The sequence below is a fragment of the Megalobrama amblycephala genome, linkage group LG10, assembly GCF_018812025.1.
Source record: "Megalobrama amblycephala isolate DHTTF-2021 linkage group LG10, ASM1881202v1, whole genome shotgun sequence".
Taxonomy (NCBI): domain Eukaryota; kingdom Metazoa; phylum Chordata; class Actinopteri; order Cypriniformes; family Xenocyprididae; genus Megalobrama; species Megalobrama amblycephala.
The window spans coordinates 1,074,364-1,095,840 of NC_063053.1; the positions used below are offsets into that span (position 1 = coordinate 1,074,364).

At 35.7% G+C, this 21,477-nt stretch overlaps 1 protein-coding gene across 5 annotated transcripts in view; it reads right to left on the reverse strand.

The window, feature by feature from the left end:
• LOC125276421 (arginyl-tRNA--protein transferase 1) overlaps positions 1 to 21,477 on the reverse strand; it is a 128,800-nt gene that overhangs the window by 95,307 nt on the left and 12,016 nt on the right. For 3 of the 5 annotated variants that reach the window (XM_048203867.1, XM_048203866.1, XM_048203864.1), the window contains exon 6: positions 6,617 to 6,825. In XM_048203867.1, coding sequence (XP_048059824.1) covers positions 6,617 to 6,825 — 209 coding nt within the window. Of the gene's footprint in view, positions 1 to 312; positions 442 to 6,616; positions 6,826 to 21,477 lie in introns of all 5 variants that reach the window. The other 2 variants (XM_048203865.1, XM_048203863.1) reach the window with 1 other exon arrangement.

Sequence of the window (21,477 nt, forward strand, 5' to 3'; positions counted from 1 at the left end):
CTGTTTCCATGGCTTACATCCATTTCCTGTCTTGCTTGCTTTCGGCTTCCTCCTCCTCACTGCTGTTTTAAAACACTGCTCATTAATGTCAGTGCACTGTGATTTTTTTTGCTTCCAAGTGAACATGACTTCTACCTCATGCTCTTTTGCATTTTCACTCATCTCGGAGCCTTTCCTCCCCATGCATCACATGCATCCCCCTTTTCTTGTTGAATTTCTTATATGCAGAAATCCTCAAAATATTATTTGGTTTAAAGATGGCCATGTCAAATGTGCTCAAAGAGAAAGCCCCTCAGCTCTGGATCCCCTGACCTGGCTCTCGGTCGGTTTGTCAGGCGGGTCCTTGTGAATGGCCATCTGGTAGAGTTTGTACACTTGGTACGAGGCGTCAAACGAAGCTTTGAACTGTGGACTGGGAGGGCTGGAGCGCACTAGCCTCACCTTCAACATGAGGATGAGCATCAGAGGATTAAACAGAAAAATGACAGATTCTTTCCAAGAAACAAGCCAAGAAAAAGTTAATAGTACAGCACTGTAGGAGAACGGTGAGCATGGAACATCTTATGATTTGGAATGGAAACAGAATAAAAAAGGTGACATGCAGTTCTCAGAATCTCATGAAACAGGTCAAGAACATGTTCGGCCCATAATTACAAAAAAAGAAAAAAACAAAACCATGAAATATGAAATCATATTTGGCATTAAAGAAAATAAAGCTAATTTGTAATTTAAATATTTTTGCATTGTGACAATTTTTATGACATTATTTAAGAAAGTTGACACCCAAATCTCATTATCACAAGGCAAAAAAAAGCATAATTTGATGTAACAAAAAACACTGTATAAAAATGTGGTAACACTTTAGAATAGGGAACATAATATAAACTATTAACTATGACTTTTCCCTCAATAAACTCCTAATTTACTGCTTATTAATAGTTAGTAAAGTAGTTGTTAAGTTCAGGTATTGGGTAGGATTAGGAATGTTAATAAGGTCATGCAGAATAAGGCATTAATATGAGCTTAAGTACTAATTAATAGCCAATATTCTAGTAATATGCATGGTAATAAGCAACCAGTTAAAAGACCCTAAAATAAAGTGTTACCATAAATGTATAAATCAGTGATGCTTTATAAATTTTAAGATTAAAAAAATAAATAATAATTTCACATTAATTGAAAAATAATGTATTACAGTCATGGAAATCTGATGAAAATTAGTATGAAAATAAAGTAAATTATCAAGCTGCTTTATAGTAATGAGAATATATATATATATATATATATATATATATATATATATATATATATATATATATATATATATATATATATATATATATAAAAAGAGATGCACCGATACCGATAGTTTGGGGGTTCTGCCTTTTATAACTTCTTTTAAATTAATGATAATTTCATTATAATTAATAATTTTATTTTTAATTATTATGTTTTGAAAGAAATGCAAATAAAAACTTTATTCTCTCCATTTCATTAACTTGTTTCAGAGTAACTTCTATCAGTTATAAACAAACACATTACTCAAATTAATATTAACACACATTAACTAAATTCTGAAGATAAATTAATATTTCTTAACTTTCTGAATGTTATTAATTCATATAATTACTATTAATATGGAAAATCAAATTGGTTTCTTAGCATTTTCTTTACACAAAGCACAAATTCAGTGCATTTTCCTGCCCTCTTTTGATTGACAGGAGATATCGACCCCACTATCGGCTGTTTTTAAACTATCACAAGTGTGAAAATTAGCCGATATATCGGTGCATTTCTAATATATATAAAAACATTTATGAAGATGTAAAGAAAAAGAAACACATGACAGAGACACATATTCATCATAGTGCAGCCTTTGATTGTTTGGGTGATATTCAGCATGAGTTCAGCAAGAAAACATTACAGATTATGTGTCTGTGAAAGGGTGACTCTCATGAAAACATATCCAGGTCATATTTCAACCTAAAATATACCTTTGCATTAACAAATTATGAACCTGCTATGATATATGACCCAAAATATGACCTTGACAGGCTTCATGAGATTCACCCAGTAATATAATTTAGAGAAATCACGTGCATATAATGCAGTGTTTATTCTCAAGAGATTTTAGAAGAACGTTAATGTGTCCAGAAACATGTTCATTGATAAAGAACCACTTCCTGGTCCTCCATGTGAGGCACACTATAGAGAAGACGAGAACACATGACTTCCTGCACTAATGATTAAACGCAGACCTGCAGTGAATCAGTCTCAAAGTGTCTCCTTGTATACGGTTACAAAGGAAACGTCCTGAATTTCTAGGCACAGTTGAACTGGCTTTCATTATATCACATTAGCAACCACAGTCAAACACAGGAAATTATGAAAAGCTATAATAATAATAATAATACTTTAGGTTATTTAAAAAAGTAGCTATATTTTTATACATATAATGGGTTATTTAATATATATAGAATGGGTTATTTAAAGTAGCACATTTAAATTTGGCATGTCAAGAATACCAAACATTAGGGATGCACCGATATGAAAATTTTGGCCGATACCGATAATTCTTTATATTTGAAAGCCGATAACTGATATATTGGCTAATAAATCTAAATCAAAATTTTTATGTAATTTTTGAAAGCCTGATTTCAAAAACAAAAGTCTCACTATTAAAAGCCATGTCTCAAACACACAATTATAAAGTTCTCATCATAATATTATGTAAATTATATGACAGACATGTTGCACTTACTGTATTTTCATTTTTGAAATGTTTTTCAATCATATTTCAAGCAATTCAAAGCCATCATGGTGAACAGTGCACATCTGAAGGAGATAATCCATTATTTATCAGCCTTAATATATCGGCCAAATTTTCTTATTGAGCCGATAATGACATTAAAAAGGAACATACAGTACAGTCCAAAAGTTTGGAACCACTAAGATTTTTAATGTTTTTAAAAGAAGTTTCGTCTGCTCACCAAGGCTACATTTATTTAATTAAAAATACAGTAAAAAACAGTAATATTGTGAAATATTATTACAATTTAAAATAACTGTGTACTATTTAAATATATTTGACAAAGTAATTTATTCCTGTGATGCAAAGCTGAATTTTCAGCATCGTTACTCCAGTCTTCAGTGTCACATGATCCTTCAGAAATCATTCTAATATGCTGATCTGCTGCTCAAGAAACATTTATGATTATTTTCAATGTTGAAAACAGTTGTGTACTTTTTTTTTTCAGGATTCCTTGATGAATAGAAAGTTCAAAAGAACAGCATTTATCTGAAATACAAAGCTTCTGTAGCATTATACACTACCGTTCAAAAGTTTGGGGTCAGTAAGAATTTTTATTTTTATTTTTTTGAAAAGAAATTAAAGAAATGAATACTTTTATTCAGCAAGGATGCATTAAATCAATCAAAAGTGGCAGTAAAGACATTTATAATGTTACAAAAGATTAGATTTCAGATAAACACTGTTCTTTTGAACTTTCTATTCATCAAATAATCCTGAAAAAAAATATTGTACACAAATATTTTGTACAATTGTACACATTAAATGTTTCTTGAGCAACAGATCAGCATATTAGAATGATTTCTGAAGGATCATGTGACACTGAAGACTGGAGTAATGATGCTGAAAATTCAGCTTTGATCACAGGAATAAATTACTTTGTGAAATATATTCAAATAGAAAACAGTTATTTTAAATTGTAATAATATTTCACAATATTACTGTTTTTACTGTATTTTTAATTAAATAAATGTAGCCTTGGTGAGCAGACGAAACTTCTTTTAAAAACATTAAAAATCTTAGTGGTTCCAAACTTTTAGACTGTACTGTATATCGGCCGATACCGATATGGTGGCCGATATATCGTGCATCCAAACTGATTCTCATACGGGATTGGACCGACATGAAGGTGAACAATTAAAATAAACATATGCATTTACAAAATGCAGGTCACAATCATTAAACTGCATGACAGTCCAGTCATTCTGTAACAGTCTGAAGTGAGACTAAAGCTCGTTCAACTTGCTGTATAAGTGTGTAAAAGACGTTTAACTGTCTGGGATCAGATGTTATGTTTGATTAGTAAAACTGAGCTTGACATCTAACAGGATCATCAGTGTTTGCACAAGGACAAACTGGCCTCAGAATTGAGGCGAAAAATCGAAATCCAATCCTCCGAAAAACATTTAATTGACTGGCGAAGCTGTTCCTAATTAAAGGACCTCTCACTGAGACATTTTCATTGGACGAGGTGCTTATGGTTCACAAATTCCCCAGAAGAGCATGACTGGGGGATTTAGATTCAATTTTATTTTATTTGGCCCTCAATGAATCTCTCTTATTATTGCTTGGCCAAGTTAATGAAGATATTTGCGACTTTTGTTTCAGAAAAACATAAGTAGAGTCTTTTAATCTACCGGGCGATTCTCTTGAGATGTGGATATTTGATTAAGAGTGTGAGGAGTAACCAAGACAAAGAGAGCGCAGCGCTGTCAAAACAGCTCAGAGATTTCATCTTATATGGGAGGAGAAAGAAGGCAGAAGCAACGGCTTCACAAACGGGGATTTGAAAAGAACATGGGGAAAAGTTATAATGTGCCTCTACTGCCCTCTGCAGGTGTAGATGGGGGTTTGATAACCATATTCAATCATCATTAATCTTGAGAAGACACAGGCATGTGTACGTTTTAAAGCAACTTTCTGGGGTCAGTAGAAGTTAACCTGAGTGAAAGCACAATAATGATTTCAACAGAACGTATTTCAACTCATCGCTCAGTTTTTTTAAACTAATAAAAAAAAAAATAAAAAAAATCAAGGTTACAGTCAAGCACTTGCAATTAAAGTAAACAGACAATGCATTATTAAAATATATCAAATATTCACTACCATTTAAGTTTGGGGACAGTAAGATTTTTAAAGTATCTTATGCTCAGTAAAAACTGCAATATTGCAAAACATTTTTACAATATATTTTCAAATGCAATATATTTCTGTAATTTTCAGCATCATTACTCCAGTCTTCAGTGTCACATGATCCTTCAGAAATCATTCTGATACGCTGATTTGCTGCTCTTTTCTTCTTATTATTATCAATGTTGAAAAGAAAAAGTTGTGCTGCTTCATATTTTATTTGGATTAGAAATCTTTTGTAACATTATAAATGTCTAAATGTCAAATTTAATGCATCTTTGCTGTATTATTTTATTCTTGCGGCACATACAATACTCATTTTGGCTGCGTGAGATTCTCCAGCTTTGTTGTTGTTGAGCTGTTAAAGCTCCGCCCTCTCCTGGAAAAGGGGGCGGGGAGCAGCAGCTCATTTGCATTTAAAGGGACACACACAAAAACGGCATGTTTTTGCTCACACCCAAATAGGGGCAAATTTGACAAGCTATAATAAATGATCTGTGGGGTATTTTGAGCTGAAACTTCACAGACTCATTTTTGGGACTTATATTACATCTAAAAAATTATTACATCTTTAAAAATTAATGCACTTTCATTGTATGGAGAAAAACATTGCTTGCATCCCCTTTTGCATGTCACAGAAGAAAGAAAAGAGCTCTACATTGTTCATTTTTGGGAAAACTATTCTTTTAACCTTGAACCCTGAACGAATTTAGCATCAAAAGCCCACATGAAGGCTAGAGGTGAAATGTGCCAAGGCTTCTTAAAGTAATCTTCTCCCTGTCAAACAATGAGTTCTTCACTTAGATTGTATAGAGTGTGTGATAAAACACACTCCACGCGTGTATGTAAACATCTCATTAGGCTGGGTGTCTCCGAGGTCGCTCTCCGAGGGCTTAACGACCCCGCAACTGAGATTTACAGAAATTAGCCCCAACACCCCCATTTCACAAGCGATAAAGTCTGGAAAGGAAACATGTGATACTCCACGAACCGCTTTAATTGCATTCGTTTTCATTATGTGCCAGAGAGATAAGTGGTAACAAACAGACTTCAAGGACGAAGCTTAACCAGCATCAAACTACACTCTGGCGGTTTATATTTCGATGCAAGGGTCTGACACGCAAATTACATTGTTTAATAAATAAATGCATGAATTGTTTGTTTGCATGAGAAAGTTTATAATGATAAAAAGGGTTTTTGTATACAAGAGCTTGCTTTATTTTATCATGTAGGCCATTGTTTCTAAAGTGAACCACTAACCTTGTTCAGATGACAGTGACATTGACTGCTATCCACTTAAGATAATTGAATGACATATTGAAGTCAATCAAATCAATCCAGTCAACAAGCTAATTGAGGGATGAATCGTCCCAGTGCCGTCTCCAGGGACAATGACGTTTGGGGTATAAGATGGCCTTTCATACAGACTTGCTTAGAACGCAAAAACACTGGCTGTTTACCCATGCTGACTTCACCCAAGCAATCACAGCAAAAGCAGGAGAGGATTGTTTGTGAAGAGAATGGCCTGGAATAATTACTCAAACCGCTGCGTGTGATAGTTGCACTTTTGAGATTGGTGCAGGGTCAGTTTTTATTGGTGCATCTTCTCTTGCTTTGGCCAGTTTTAGTTACTTGACCTCAAAGAAGGATTACATACAAGCAAAGTTCATGACTTGCCTCTAAACGGTGCAGCGGGTCATTGGGTAAGGACTCCGTAATGAATTCCTCCAATGATTTGGGCTGATTAGATGGAGATTTTGATGGGGCTGGATTTGGAGAAGAAGACACGGTTTCTTGCTGCTTCTGTTGCTCCTTTTGAAGTCGTCTCTCTTTCCTAATGTCCTTCGCTTTCCGACACTGAGGCCTGTTGGGGTCGGCTCCTTTACCTAGAATTAAAAAGACAACATTGAAAGACTCAAATGACAGTATAAACACTATTGCACTGAATTACTCCAGTCTTCAGAAATCATTCTAATATGCTGCTCAAGAAACATTTATTATCAATGTTGAAAACAGCTGTGCTGCCTCATATTTTTGTGGAAACCAAAAGTCTTTAACTCATTTGATGAATAGAAACTGTATCTTTAGTAACATTATAAATGTCTTTACTTTAATCACTTTTTATGAATTTAATGCATCCATGATGAATAAATGTATTTTCTTTAAACAAAAAAAAAATTAAATTTAGCACAACAAGGACAGCTTTATTGATGAAGAATTTGTTTTATTATAGATGCTTTACAAAGTAAGGCACGACTTTAAAAACTTTGACAATTTTCCAATATTTACTATACAATTTTGTCACTACTGACCAATAGAAACCCATCACTGATAAAAACTCAAGATGTTATTGGCGTTTTATTCTACAAAATAAAAAAAGGAAAAGTTTTAATTTGTTAAAGGGGTCTTGCCTTGATCTTTGTACCATAAAAACATCCAATAAAAACATTGATTTCTCAATTTTATTTGATTCTTACTTTTAAGAAACCGATATCGATTCTTAAATCCCAAGAATCAATTAGTCCATCCTGTTTTCAGTTGAAGAGAACATGTAACACGCCTCCCATCCAATAAATCGCAATAATCTTTGTTACTTTTGATATGAAGCAAAGTCTCAGATTTCAAATGACGTCCATCTTATTATGAGATTGAAAGAATAAATACCGTTTTGGTGCTGTTTAATGTGGCGTGACGGATCGCTTTAGCGCCTCAGTTAAAGAGAAGCATGTGATCATCCTCTCCTCCGCTTTAATACCAGTTACAGCGAAATAAACATGAACATCTGAAGGTATGTTAAAATATACAGTACAACTGAAATCCGTATCATGTCTCGTGTAATCGCTCAATCAGTGCTTCAACCTCGGAAAGACGTCAATAAAACAGCTTCAATGTCACGTGACGTCACATTTACCTCAGAAAAACATATTCAGTGACCATAAACTCATTAGTCAGCTAGAAAAGTGACTCTAGAGAGCAGCATTCAGATAAATATAGCTATGCACCATTACATATTCATTATAATCTTTAATGTTCTTCAATATTTAATGCATGTTTGAATAAATCAGTTATGAGACGCGATTTAAATGTTTATATTTCACAAAAACTAATTGGAGTAGAAATATGATTATGTAATTCTAAACTTTGTAGAATTAAAGTGTTTGTAATTTAAGTGTTTGTATATAAATAAGTTAACTTGTAACCTTCAATATTATAGTAATGTAGACTCCCATGTGTAGTTACAGCATTAGTTGAGAGATTTTTTTTCCTCTAGAAAATTTGCCTGTATTGCATCTGATATATATCCAAAATAATCAATATCGAAGCATGTGAACAGAAATCGAATCAAATCGTGAAAATTGCGTCAATACCCAGCCCTACGAGGCACAGTGTAATATCTCGCAATTGCGTGATATAAAGTGAGAATTGCAGGTTATAAAGTCAGAATTGTGAGATTAAAAAGTCACAATTCATTTTATTTTATTTTTTTTTATTTAGTGGTGGAAAGGCACTAAAATTGAATCTGACAGCAGCTACATCACAAATCAGCTAAATGATTTCATAATGATTTGTCTGTAAATGACAGTTTGATATGGATAATGTTTTCAAAACACTTACTCACATGCAATAGCGTTTATAGCGGAAATAGTTTACTTAAAGAGTTGACCCTTAAAAAAAATCGATCATTTTAAACAGAAGGTCAGAATGAAGGTTGAAAATAATTATTTTCCCACTTATATTTTTGTTTTGTTTTTTGTGCATAAAAAAAACTTCATTAACATTATAAGTGAACCTCAAGGAACATATTAAAATAATAAAAAAAATCCATGTCATGACCCACTTTAAAGTGGACCTATAATGCCATAAGATGTAATATAAGTCTCTGGTGTCCCCAGAATGTGTCTGTGAAGTTTCAGCTCAAAATCCTCCACAGATCATTTATTTTTGTGTGTGTGTCCCTTTAAATGCGAATGAGCTGCTGCTCCCGCCCCCTTTCCAGAAGAGGGCGGAGCTTTAACAGCTCAACAGCAACAAAGCTGGAGAATCTCACGCAGCCAAAATGACGACAAGTTCAGCCTTACATTGTTCAAACCGGAGTCGACACTGATGGAGAGACTCAGGAAGAAGTTTCTGAAATATCTCTCTTTGCATTGAACTTTGAGCGTCGTAACTTTGCAGATGTTATTTATGCTCAAAACCAACATTGAACACCAACTAAAATTAAAAAAGTGAAATCATAATCAACCACTCCTTTAAAATGAACATGATCCTGCATTTTAATTGTATAATGCGACATGTTTCTGAAGAGCAAATTAAAGGTGGAGAACTGATTGCATCCATTGTCAACTGGGTGTTTTTACAAGTTTTTTTTTGCATTTAGAAAAATCAGCATGAATGAATTGTGCACATTAAGTGAGGTCATGTTGACTTGGTTAGCTACATGTGGCGCATGTAATTTTTAAGAATGTATGCCCTCAGGCAGAGGCACACCCCGAGTCTAAAATATGTCAAATAAATAGTTCAGCACAGTGGAAAACCTGACATCTCCAAAAAGAGCAGAAGAAAACCAGCAGCAGGAGACTAAAAACCTGAGGGCCGACATCCCCAATGAAACAAAACTAAGACTACCACATAAACTGTGCGGCATGTTGCTGGTGATGTCTGGTAGAGGGGCGAAGACTACTGGAGAGGTATAATCAACAACAGGACTTGAGTTCATCCCACATTTGGAGGCATTTCGCTGGGTGTGAGAGCATGTTTCCATAAGCGGCTTGCGGGCGCGTTCGCTAACCGTAGGAGTGCGTGATCCTTTGAGCGAGTTACGAGAGCGATGTGTGCACTCCAATGAGTCGTCCAGTTAGCGAAGGCAGGGCCGAGTCCTCCCGTTTAGATGGAAGTCATTTGCGCTCCTCTGACATCATGACATCATCGCAGCTGTAAAACAACACGGACTCTGTTTGTTGACTCCCGCTGCTTTTGCGAGGATTGTTCAGACCGCTCGCACGTTTAAATGAAAGTGTCAAGACGGCTGTTCATTTCCCCTGAAGGAAACCGAAGGAGGTGGTAATCCCAGATTGAGAACGACAGGCAGGGCTGGTCAGGAACAGGGTCATTGCATCAGTTGCTGTTTGAGAGTGTGCGGCAGCAGCCCTGGCAGTCGGCCATCCGTTTACTATTGAGACGAGATTAGAGAGAGAGCTATATGGTGTATAAGCGAACACTCGGACACACACTCCAGCTGTGCAGTTTATCTCTGACAACCCTCAACCACCCCATCACTTTTAAAAATGTTCATATTCTGAAGCATTTCTAGATATAATTACATTTCCGAGGATAATTTAAGTGGTGTTTGCTGGTGCAAAACTTGCTGATTTGATTTCAGGATGCTTGTCTGGGGATTGCAATGCATTTGCCAAAGTCTCTGTTATTCTGGTCTCTGGACATGGCTGTAGGCGACTGATTAACTGGCAATTATGAAAACAGACGCACATATTTGACACAAGAAGTGTTTGTAATTGCAAAATGAAATGGTTCACATCCTGCCCTAGTGGTCAAGAACCATTTGCTACAACAGTTTATGTGTGATAATGTATATTAATCTGTGTCTGTGTATACAGTACAATAACCTGCTCACTCCCTCTCTTTCTCTCCAACCCCCCTACCCCTCGATCTCTCTGGATCAACGCCAGCCCCTCGGAGTGCTCCCGGCGTCCCATGTCAACAGTTTACACGCCGACATCCTGTTTGGAGCAATAAGGAAAGCAGGGCCATTTCCTGCCTGTCCCTGTGCCAGCCGCCGAGCGTCAGCCTGCCATCAAACCCTTCACCCCGCCGGGGGAGAGAGAGATAAGAGCACTGTCTGCATCTCACAAAACCGTCAGGAGCGTATAAATCAAATAACAATTCATTAAAATAAAGCAATTATATAAGGAAGCCTATTTTTAAAACTATTATGATTTGTTGCATTGTGACAATTTGTATTTTCAAAGCCACAAGACAATGATGAGCACTTTACAATTTACACTATCATTCAAGCAAGATTTTTTTGGGAAGATTTAATATTTTCATTAAGTAAGGATGCATTAAATTGATCAAAAGTGATGGTAAAAACGTTGTTAATGTTACAAAAGATTTCCATTGCAAGTAAATGATGTTCTTTTGAACTTTCTATTCATCAAGAAATCCTGGAGGGGAAAAAAATAATCACAATTTCAACAAAAATATGAAGCAGCACAACTTTTTTCAACATTTATAAAAATAAAAAAAATGTTACTTGAGCAGCAAATCATCATATTAGGATGGATGGGTGGATGGGTGGATGGATGGAACGAACAATAGAAGGATGGATGATGGACGATACAAATGGAAGGATGGATGGATGGATGGATGGATGGATGAATGACGGATGGATACAAACAGAAGAATGGATGGATGATGGATGGATGGATACAAACAGAAGAATGATGGATACTAACAGAAGGATGGATATAAATGGATGGATGGATGGATGGATGGATGAATGATGGACGATACAAACGGAAGGATGGATGGATGATGGATGGATGGATACAAACAGAAGAATGATGGATACTAACAGAAGGATGGATATAAATGGATGGATGGATGGATGGATGGATGATGGACGATACAAACGGAAGGATGGATGGATGATAGATGGATACAAACAGAAGAATGGATAAAAGGATGGATGGATGGATGGATGGATACAAACAGAAGAATGATGGATACAAACAGAAGGATGGATATAAATGGATGGATGGATGGATGGATGGATGGATGGATGATGGACGATACAAACGGAAGGATGGATAAAAGGATGGATGGATGGAACGAACAATAGAAGGATGGATGATGGACGATACAAATGGATGGATGGATGGATGGATGGATGGATGGATGGATGATGGATGGATACAAACAGAAGGATGGATGGATGGATGGATACAAACAGAAGAATGATGGATACTAACAGAAGGATGATATAAATGGATGGATGGATGATGGACGATACAAACGGAAGGATGGATGGATGATGGATGGATGGATACAAACAGAAGAATGATGGATACTAACAGAAGGATGGATATAAATGGATGGATGGATGGATGATGGACGATACAAACGGAAGGATGGATAAAAGGATGGATGGATGGAACGAACATGGATAAAAGGATGGATGGATGGAACGAACAATAGAAGGATGGATGATGGACGATACAAATGGATGGATGGATGGATGGATGGATGGATGGATGGATGATGGATGGATACAAACAGAAGGATGGATGGATGGATGGATGGATACAAACAGAAGAATGATGGATACTAACAGAAGGATGGATATAAATGGATGGATGGATGGATGGATGGATGGATGGATGGATGGATGGATGATGGACGATACAAACGGAAGGATGGATATAAATGGATGGATGGATGGAAAAAATTGAATTTATCTTGGCATAGTTGAATAACAAGAGTTGGATGGATGGATGATGGACGATACAAACGGAAGGATGGATAAAAGGATGGATGGATGGAACGAACAATAGAAGGATGGATGATGGACGATACAAATGGAAGGATGGATGGATGATGGATGGATGGATACAAACAGAAGAATGGATAAAAGGATGGATGGATGGATGGATACAAACAGAAGAATGATGGATACAAACAGAAGGATGGATAAAAGGATGGATGGATGGATGGATGGATGGATGGATGGATACAAACAGAAGAATGGATAAAAGGATGGATGGATGGATGGATACAAACAGAAGAATGATGGATACTAACAGAAGGATGGATATAAATGGATGAATGGATGGATGGATGGATGATGGACGATACAAACGGAAGGATGGATAAAAGGATGGATGGATGGAACGAACAATAGAAGGATGGATGATGGACGATACAAATGGATGGATGGATGATGGATGGATACAAACAGAAGAATGATGGATACTAACAGAAGGATGGATATAAATGGATGGATGGATGGATGGATGGATGGATGATGGACGATACAAACGGAAGGATGGATGGATGATGGATGGATGGATACAAACAGAAGAATGGATAAAAGGATGGATGGATGGATGGATGGATGGATACAAACAGAAGAATGATGGATACAAACAGAAGGATGGATAAAAGGATGGATGGATGGATGGATGGATGGATACAAACAGAAGAATGATGGATACAAACAGAAGGATGGATAAAAGGATGGATGGATGGATGGATGGATGGATGGATGGATACAAACAGAAGAATGATGGATACTAACAGAAGGATGGATATAAATGGATGGATGGATGGATGATGGACGATACAAACGGAAGGATGGATGGATCCAAGCGAATGGATGGATGGATACAAATGGAAGGATGGAACAATAGATGGATGGAGACAAACACAGATAGATAGATAGACCTAAACAAAAACACACAAAAAAAGAAAAATCCCTTTGGATTGGGGTGAATTATGACCTGGACATTTCCTGAATAAGTTTCACAGGATTCACCCATGAACAAGAACAGCGTTTACTTCCCTTCTTTAATTTAAGACGACTTCTAAACGTTTTTTATCTTCAGAAGCGCAGCATTAACCGGATGCAGCTTGTTAGTTACACTCGCAATACAAAGCGCAAATTTGGACCAGCTTTCAAAAGCACATTGATAACAGACTATTTACACTTTCCTCAAATAAATCTGGCCTTTACACGCTTCACATGAGACGCAGGACCTCCTTCAGGACCTCCGAGCGCTGCTCTGTGACTTCCTCCGAGTCATTGAGACAATTAGCTCTTTCTTAACATTCATTCTCCCCTCTTTTCCTGTTAATACCTCCAGTTGACTTAGAGGAGGGAATGTTTCCGGCCAGGGTTGTAAATACGGCACGGGGATGATGGAGATGTTGAATGGCTTTCCTCCAAACCAGAGTAAACACGAGCGAGAGAGCGAGAGCAGATGCTGGGCCGGATCCAGGTCAAAGACAGCCTGCGTTCTGTTGAGCTGAACTCTGAGCGGATCAGAGCCGGTGTGGTTCAGTTTGGTTATAATACAATAGAGTATTATATGAATTCATCTTCACACTCCTCAAACACACACCAGGAAACCCCTCAAGATGGCTGACAGGGGTTCATGTTCCCTAGTACAATTCACAATTGGTTTGAAAGCAGTACAGCTGCTTAGGATCAACATGGAAGAGATAGTTTTAATCACTTGTCACTTTATCACTTTCCGCCCGGTTACGACACGTTAATGACGCAAGTGCAATTCAACTCGCTTAAAAGTACGAGTACAGCACTTTTCACAATACATTTCATTCCAAAACAGCTTTACAAAAAAAACAAAGACTTATAATCTTCAGCAAACAAGGCAACCAATGCAAGGAAAATCTTCTTAAAGGGATAGTTCACCCAAAAATCCTGACATCATGTATTTGATGACTGTGTGTGTCCCTTTAAATGCAAATGAGCTCCGCTTTCAAGAAGAGGGCGGAGCTTTAACGTCTCGCGCTTCGGATGTTCAACAACAACAAAGCTGGAGAATCTCACGCAGCCACAATGAGGATTGTCAGTAAAGGCCTGTACACACCGGGATGAATACCGTGCGCGATTATGAGAAGTGGCATTAAAGGTGCCCTAGAATTAAAAATTTAATTTATCTTGGCATAGTTGAATAACAAGAGTTCAGTACATGGAAAAGACATACATTGAGTTTCAAACTCCATTGCTTCCTCCTTCTTATGTAAATCTCATTTGTTTAAAAGACCTCCGAAGAACAGGCGAATCTCAACATAACACCGACTGTTACGTAACAGTCGGGATCATTAATATGTACGCCCCCAATATTTGCATATGCCAGCTCATGTTCAAGGCATTAGACAAGGGCAGCCAGTATTAACGTCTGGATCTGTGCACAGCTGAATCATCAGACTAGGTAAGCAAGCAAGAACAACAGCGAAAAATGGCAGATGGAGCAATAATAACTGACATGATCCATGATATCATGATATTTTTAGTGATATTTGTAAACTGTCTTTCTAAATGTTTCGTTAGCATGTTGCTAATGTACTGTTAAATGTGGTTAAAGTTACCATCGTTTCTTACTGTATTCAAGGAGACAAGAGAGCCGTCGCTATTTTCATTTTTAAACACTTGCAGTCTGTATAATTCATAAACACAACTTCATTCTTTATAAATCTCTCCAACAGTGTAGCATTAGCCGTTAGCCGCGGAGCACAGCCTCAAATTCATTCAGAATCAAATGTAAACAATATAACAGTATACAATACTCACATAATCCGACGCATGCATGACGAACACTTTGTAAAGATCCATTCTGAGGGTTATATTAGCTGTGTGAACTTTGTTTAGGCACTTTTTAAGCTCCGTGGGCGGAGAGCGCGAGATTTAAAGGGGCCGCAGCCTGAATCGGCTCATATTTAATGATGCCCCAAAATAGGCAGTTAACAAAATTAATTTAAAAAAATCTATGGGGTATTTTGAGCTGAAACTTCACAGACACATTCAGGGGACACCTTAGACTTATATTACATCTTTTAAAAAGACGTTCTACGGCACCTTTAATATATATTACACAGCATTTACAATTTGTCTACATAAATTTAATTCAATATTTAAATATGGAATTTTTTCTCATTTTAACTTTTTAATTAAAATGTACTTTAAATATGAAACTAAACTGCCAGTAGGCGGCAGCAAGTCACTGTTTTAATGAGTGAGTGAGTGAGTCATTCATTCAACCGATTTGTTAAAATGACTGATTCATTCAGGAATGAAGCAAGTGACCGTCTTAATTTTAATCATTAAACTGATTCGTTCTAAACATGCATTCAGTCAGTATAACAAAAACATTTCTGTCTGTTGCATGGGGCTCTGTTCATAATTTGAAATTTTCATTGGCGAAATAAAGAAAAAAAAAAAACAATATTAACAATACTGTGTCTAAAATGTAACTCACATTGTTCATTCATCAACAAGTTAAATGAACATTGCATTTGTGCTGATTTGCAGAAAACGGCACTCTTGCTCGTGTGATACTGTAATAACTACATCATATGATATAATGACAAAAACTTGTCGGGGCAAAAATGGCCGTGTATCTTGAACTTTGAGGGCATATAACTGCATGCATAGCTACATCACGCACCAATAGATGTGTTATATGCCATTTAATTTCTGTATTTTTATTATACAAAAATATAGTTGAGAATGTCTATTTCATAAACATAATTATTTGCACTACCGTTCACTTGCACTACTGTCATTGTGACTTATTTGCACTACCATCTCCTCATGTCATGTATATGCCATTTTATATCTGTATTTTTATCTTCTTTAATTTTATCTCATAAATATGTTTATTTGCACTACTGTTCAGCACAAGCGCCACATACTGTCAGGGAGTGAATTTGCACGTTCACTCGGTGCATCGTCAGTGAAAATCGCTTGGGTATGAACATGAAAAACGTCTCGAAAAACGCTGGCGATAAGTGCATGCGATATTCATCCCGGCGTGTACGAGGCTTTGCATTGTTCAAACCAGAGTCGAACACTGATGGAGAGACGTTTAGAATTAGCCAACGACAGAACAGTTAGCATGCTTTGCTCCAACTTTTGTCATGCCGTTAGAACTGGTTCACCGTTGTCCCTTGTGAAAACAAAATAGCAGCGCCGTGGGTGTAAACATGCAGATTAATTACAATAAGATCCGCTTCCTACGTCACAAGAGGAGTGAAATCTGAGCGGCTCGTTTTTACACATGCTTGCAGAGAAAGGATTACCAAAACAAAGTTACTGTGTTGTCCTTTCTCACGTTTTCTGTGTTGATAGATGCATTAAAACATTAAACACGGAAAAAGTCAGATTAAAAACTAAATTAAATTAAATTAAATAAATAACTGCATATTATCACGGTTGAATAAAAACACTGAGCAGATTGTACTGAGGTCAGTCAGACCTTTAGCAATAGACACGTGATGTTGCAAGCGGGCCGTTGTGTGCAAAGGGAGAGATAAACTCTGACAGATCCGTTCCTGCGGAAGACACATTCTCCCTCTCTAGCAGTTAACAGTTCGTAAAAAGTCCAGAACTGCCTTTCCTTGAGGACTCATGGACACACATATACAGTTGCACACACTCATGTACATGTAACAGCAACTCAAAGACACATTCCTTGAGATGCATGTACACACACACACACACACACACACACACACGGGCTCCCTGAGGCGACAGTGTAAGGTATATTTGCTGTGCGGGGATGACTCAGGACCGGGTGAATTAGAGCTGGCACACTCCTTTATGAGAGGAAAACATATGGAAAGAAGAACAGTGGGGCGTGGGGAAGAGAAACACTTTTACTACCTGGACCAGCCTTTACTGAAACACACAAGGCTCAAGCACTTAGTCGACATGAAATCAAAATGTACTTTCTTAATACACATTCCTGGTCTTTCAGTGCAGGATTCATCAGTGCACTTACTCTTATAAAAAAATATTTTCAATCCCTCTCTCTCAAATCACTTTTTCTGGTATGTAACACCCACTTTTCAATTTCAATCCCACATGCTTTTTTACAGAATATCTTGTTTCACTTAGAAATGTATCAAATTGAAGTAAAAGGGGTTGCATGTTGCTTTCAAAAACAGATTTCATTGTATGAAAACCATCAACTTAGCAAATTAGACATACTTATTTCTTATTTTTGTACATTACTTCTGTGCAACAGATACACTACCATTCAAAAGTTTTAGGTCAGAAAGATTTTATTTTTTATTATCTCAAAACAAATGAACACTTTTATTCAGCAAGGATGCTTTAAACTGATGAAAAGTGACAGTAAAGATATTTATGTTACAAAAAAAAATCTATTTCAAATAAATGCTGCTCTTTTGAATTTTCTATTCATCATAAATCCTAAAGGTGCATAACTGTTTTCAACATTGATAATAATCATAAATGTTTCAAATCATCATATCAGAATGATTTCTGAAGGATCATGTGACACTGAAGACTGGAGTAATGATGCTGAAAATTCAGGGAATAAATTACATTATTAAATGTGTTAAAAAAGAAAAAGAGTTATTTTAAATTGCAATAATTTTTCACAATATTACAATTTTCATTTTACTAATTTTTTGATCCAATAAATGCAGCCTTGGTGAGCATTAGAGACATTCAGAAACATATACACAGTACAGTCCAAAAGTTTGGAACCACTAAGATTTTTAATGTTTTTAAAAGAAGTTTCATCTGCTCACCAAGGCTACATTTATTTAATTAAAAATACAGTAAAAACAGTAATATTGTGAAATATTATTACAATTTAAAATAACTGTTTTCTATTTGAATATATTTCACAAAGTAATTTATTCCTGTGATGCAAAGCTGAATTTTCAGCATCGTTACTCCAGTCTTCAGTGTCACATGATCCTTCAGAAATCATTCTAATATGCTGATCTGCTGCTCAAGAAACATTTAATGTGTACAATTGTACAAAATATTTGTGTACAATATTTTTTTCAGGATTATTTGATGAATAGAAAGTTCAAAAGAACAGTGTTTATCTGAAATCTAATCCTTTGTAACATTATAAATGTCTTTACTGCCACTTTTGATTGATTTAATGCATCCTTGCTGAATAAAAGTATTCATTTCTTTAATTTCTTTTCAAAAAAATAAAGATAAAAATTCTTACTGACCCCAAACTTTTGAACGGTAGTGTATAATGCTACAGAAGCTTTGTATTTCAGATAAATGCTGTTCTTTTGAACTTTCTATTCATCAAGGAATCCTGAAAAAAAAAAGTACACAACTGTTTTCAACATTGAAAATAATCATAAATGTTTCTTGAGCAGCAAATCAGCATATTAGAATGATTTCTGAAGGATCATGTGACACTGAAGACTGGAGTAACGATGCTGAAAATTCAGCTTTGCATCACAGGAATAAATTACTTTGTCAAATATATTCAAATAGTACACAGTTATTTTAAATTGTAATAATATTTCACAATATTACTGTTTTTTACTGTATTTTTAATTAAATAAATGTAGCCTTGGTGAGCAGACGAAACTTCTTTTAAAAACATTAAAAATCTTAGTGGTTCCAAACTTTTGGACTGTACTGTATATATAAACTTACTGACCCCAAACATTTGAACGGCAGAGTAAAAGCAAATCCGCAAATTAAGTAAATTCAAATTCAAACTCATGTTATTTTCTGCTTTAAAAACTATTTCAGTGGAAGAACTCAATGTGTACAGGCTGAACGATCTGGACTATTGGAGATTGTTAAAGGTGTTCCCCAAGGGTCTGTGTTGGGTCCCCTTTTATTTACTGCTTTTATCTACATAAATAGTCTTAATTGTGATTTTCAGGATGCAAATTTTCACTTTTATGCAGATGACACTGTCATGTATTGCAGTGCAACTAAAAACACTCTAAAACGCCCTCGCAGGAAACTGCTCAGAACACCTTAGCAACCATCCTGGAAAAAAAAAAAAATCTGCAGATTTTTAGCTGGGTCACAAAAAAAAAAAAAATCTCGTTTTAATTGTTCTTTCTCAGTTTCTCATTAACATGAATTACAAGGGAAGGTCTAAGCCTGTTCGCATGTACTCGCTTCACTACATTCAGCTCAAATACCCAGAGAAACCATTTACAGATTCTGTTGTTTATAACCGGAGCGTAACCTCCTGTGAGGAATCAGTCATTTAGCTCCGTCTGCGTCAACGCTAACAACAGACATAACTCAGACGTAAAGATGGTCATAAAGCAAGCTGCGATAAATTTGTCACCAGGTGGTTTCCGTTTGGAGATGCAGAGAGTTTTCTCCTCCTTTTGGGAGCCTCTATAAATCCTTCCCATTTCCGGACTGTTCAGTGGGGGTGCTCATTCCAGGGGCCTGTAGATGTATGGGACTTTTAATTTGTCTAAAATTCATATACAAAGATGTATGGTCCTTGTGCCTCAAGTCTACAGGGAATTTATTTTAGGGATTGGCTCACAGCGCTTCACCCTTGGAGGAAAGCAAGTAGATACTTGAAAAAAAATATTACAATTACATTTAACTAAAGGATAAGATGATGAAATTGTTTAACAAAGGAAGTGACACTTACAGGAATAGCTATCTTGCACAGATGATGTGGAAAAAAAATAATATCCCAAGGGAGACGCCACATTTATTTCTGGACACATGCTGCCCTCTATTGACCCTCAGCGGAATCTCTTGTTTGGCTATTCTAAAGACGAGCAGTCATTTATTAGTCCGGTGAACTGGATCTTATTCAGAACTGGTTTTATTTTTGGACCCAGATGATTTTATTAACATTAATTTCCCTTTATGCAGTGGTTCTCAACCACAAGAGATTTAAGATAAGATAAAACAAGCATTAAAATAAGCTAAAACAACTACAATTTTATTTTAATTCACCCCGTTAGCAGCTGTTTGCTTTCTCTTTGAAGAACCAGGGTTCCGATGGTCTTGAAAAACATGTATATATGTGGAAGCCTAACTTTACAAATGTGAATTTAAGACCTGGAAAAGTCAACGCAATGAGCAATTTTATGCACTGAATATGCATTTTACTAGTTAACCCAAAAAAACGAATCGTTTTAATTTTTCTGGATTCTGTTTTTTTTTTTTTTTTTTTTTGGACTCCACTTTCATAGTGAAATTAAATTTTAGTAATCAAAAAGCATGTCTAATTAATTGAAATCATGAAACTTATATACAATTTAACAACAATTTATTAAAACTTTAACAAAAATTACATTTATTTAGGGCCCTATGAAAACTTTTTTTCCCCTCAAATTCTGTTTTTATTTTTACCAGATTCATTTGAGAAAAACTACTGTCATATCATAAACACGGCAGCCCGTCAAAATAAAACTTGAAGAAATGGTGACAGAAATATATTACTGTTGTTCAGTAGAATTTAGCCATGTCTCAATTTAATAATAATACTTAAGTTAAAGTTAATAAAACTTTATTCTTTAAGTAATAATCACAATTTGTCTTCCATGTTTTAATTATAACAGTAAATCTCTGTTGTGCAGCACTTTGTTTGACAAAAAAATTGTTTAATTTCATACGATTAAAAGATAAATTAAATTAATGTTTTATGCCTTCATTTGATTGCCAGATAAATTAAAATACACAACACAGAATTTCTGAAAAAACAAAAACAGAAAACACCTGTTTATAGTTGCCTAGATTCCATTTTAATGGTTTAATTAAATTTTAATAAATCAAAAAGCATGTCTAATTAATTGAAATCATGAAACTTATACAATTTAACAACAATTGAACAAAAATTACATTTTTTAGGCCCCTATGAACTCAAATTCTGTTTTATTTTCACCAAATTCTGGTTTTCTGTTTATAGTTGCCTGGATTCCTTTTAAATGGTTTAATTAAATTTTAATAAATCCAATAGCATGTCTAATTAATTGAGTTCAATAACAAAATTTATTAAATT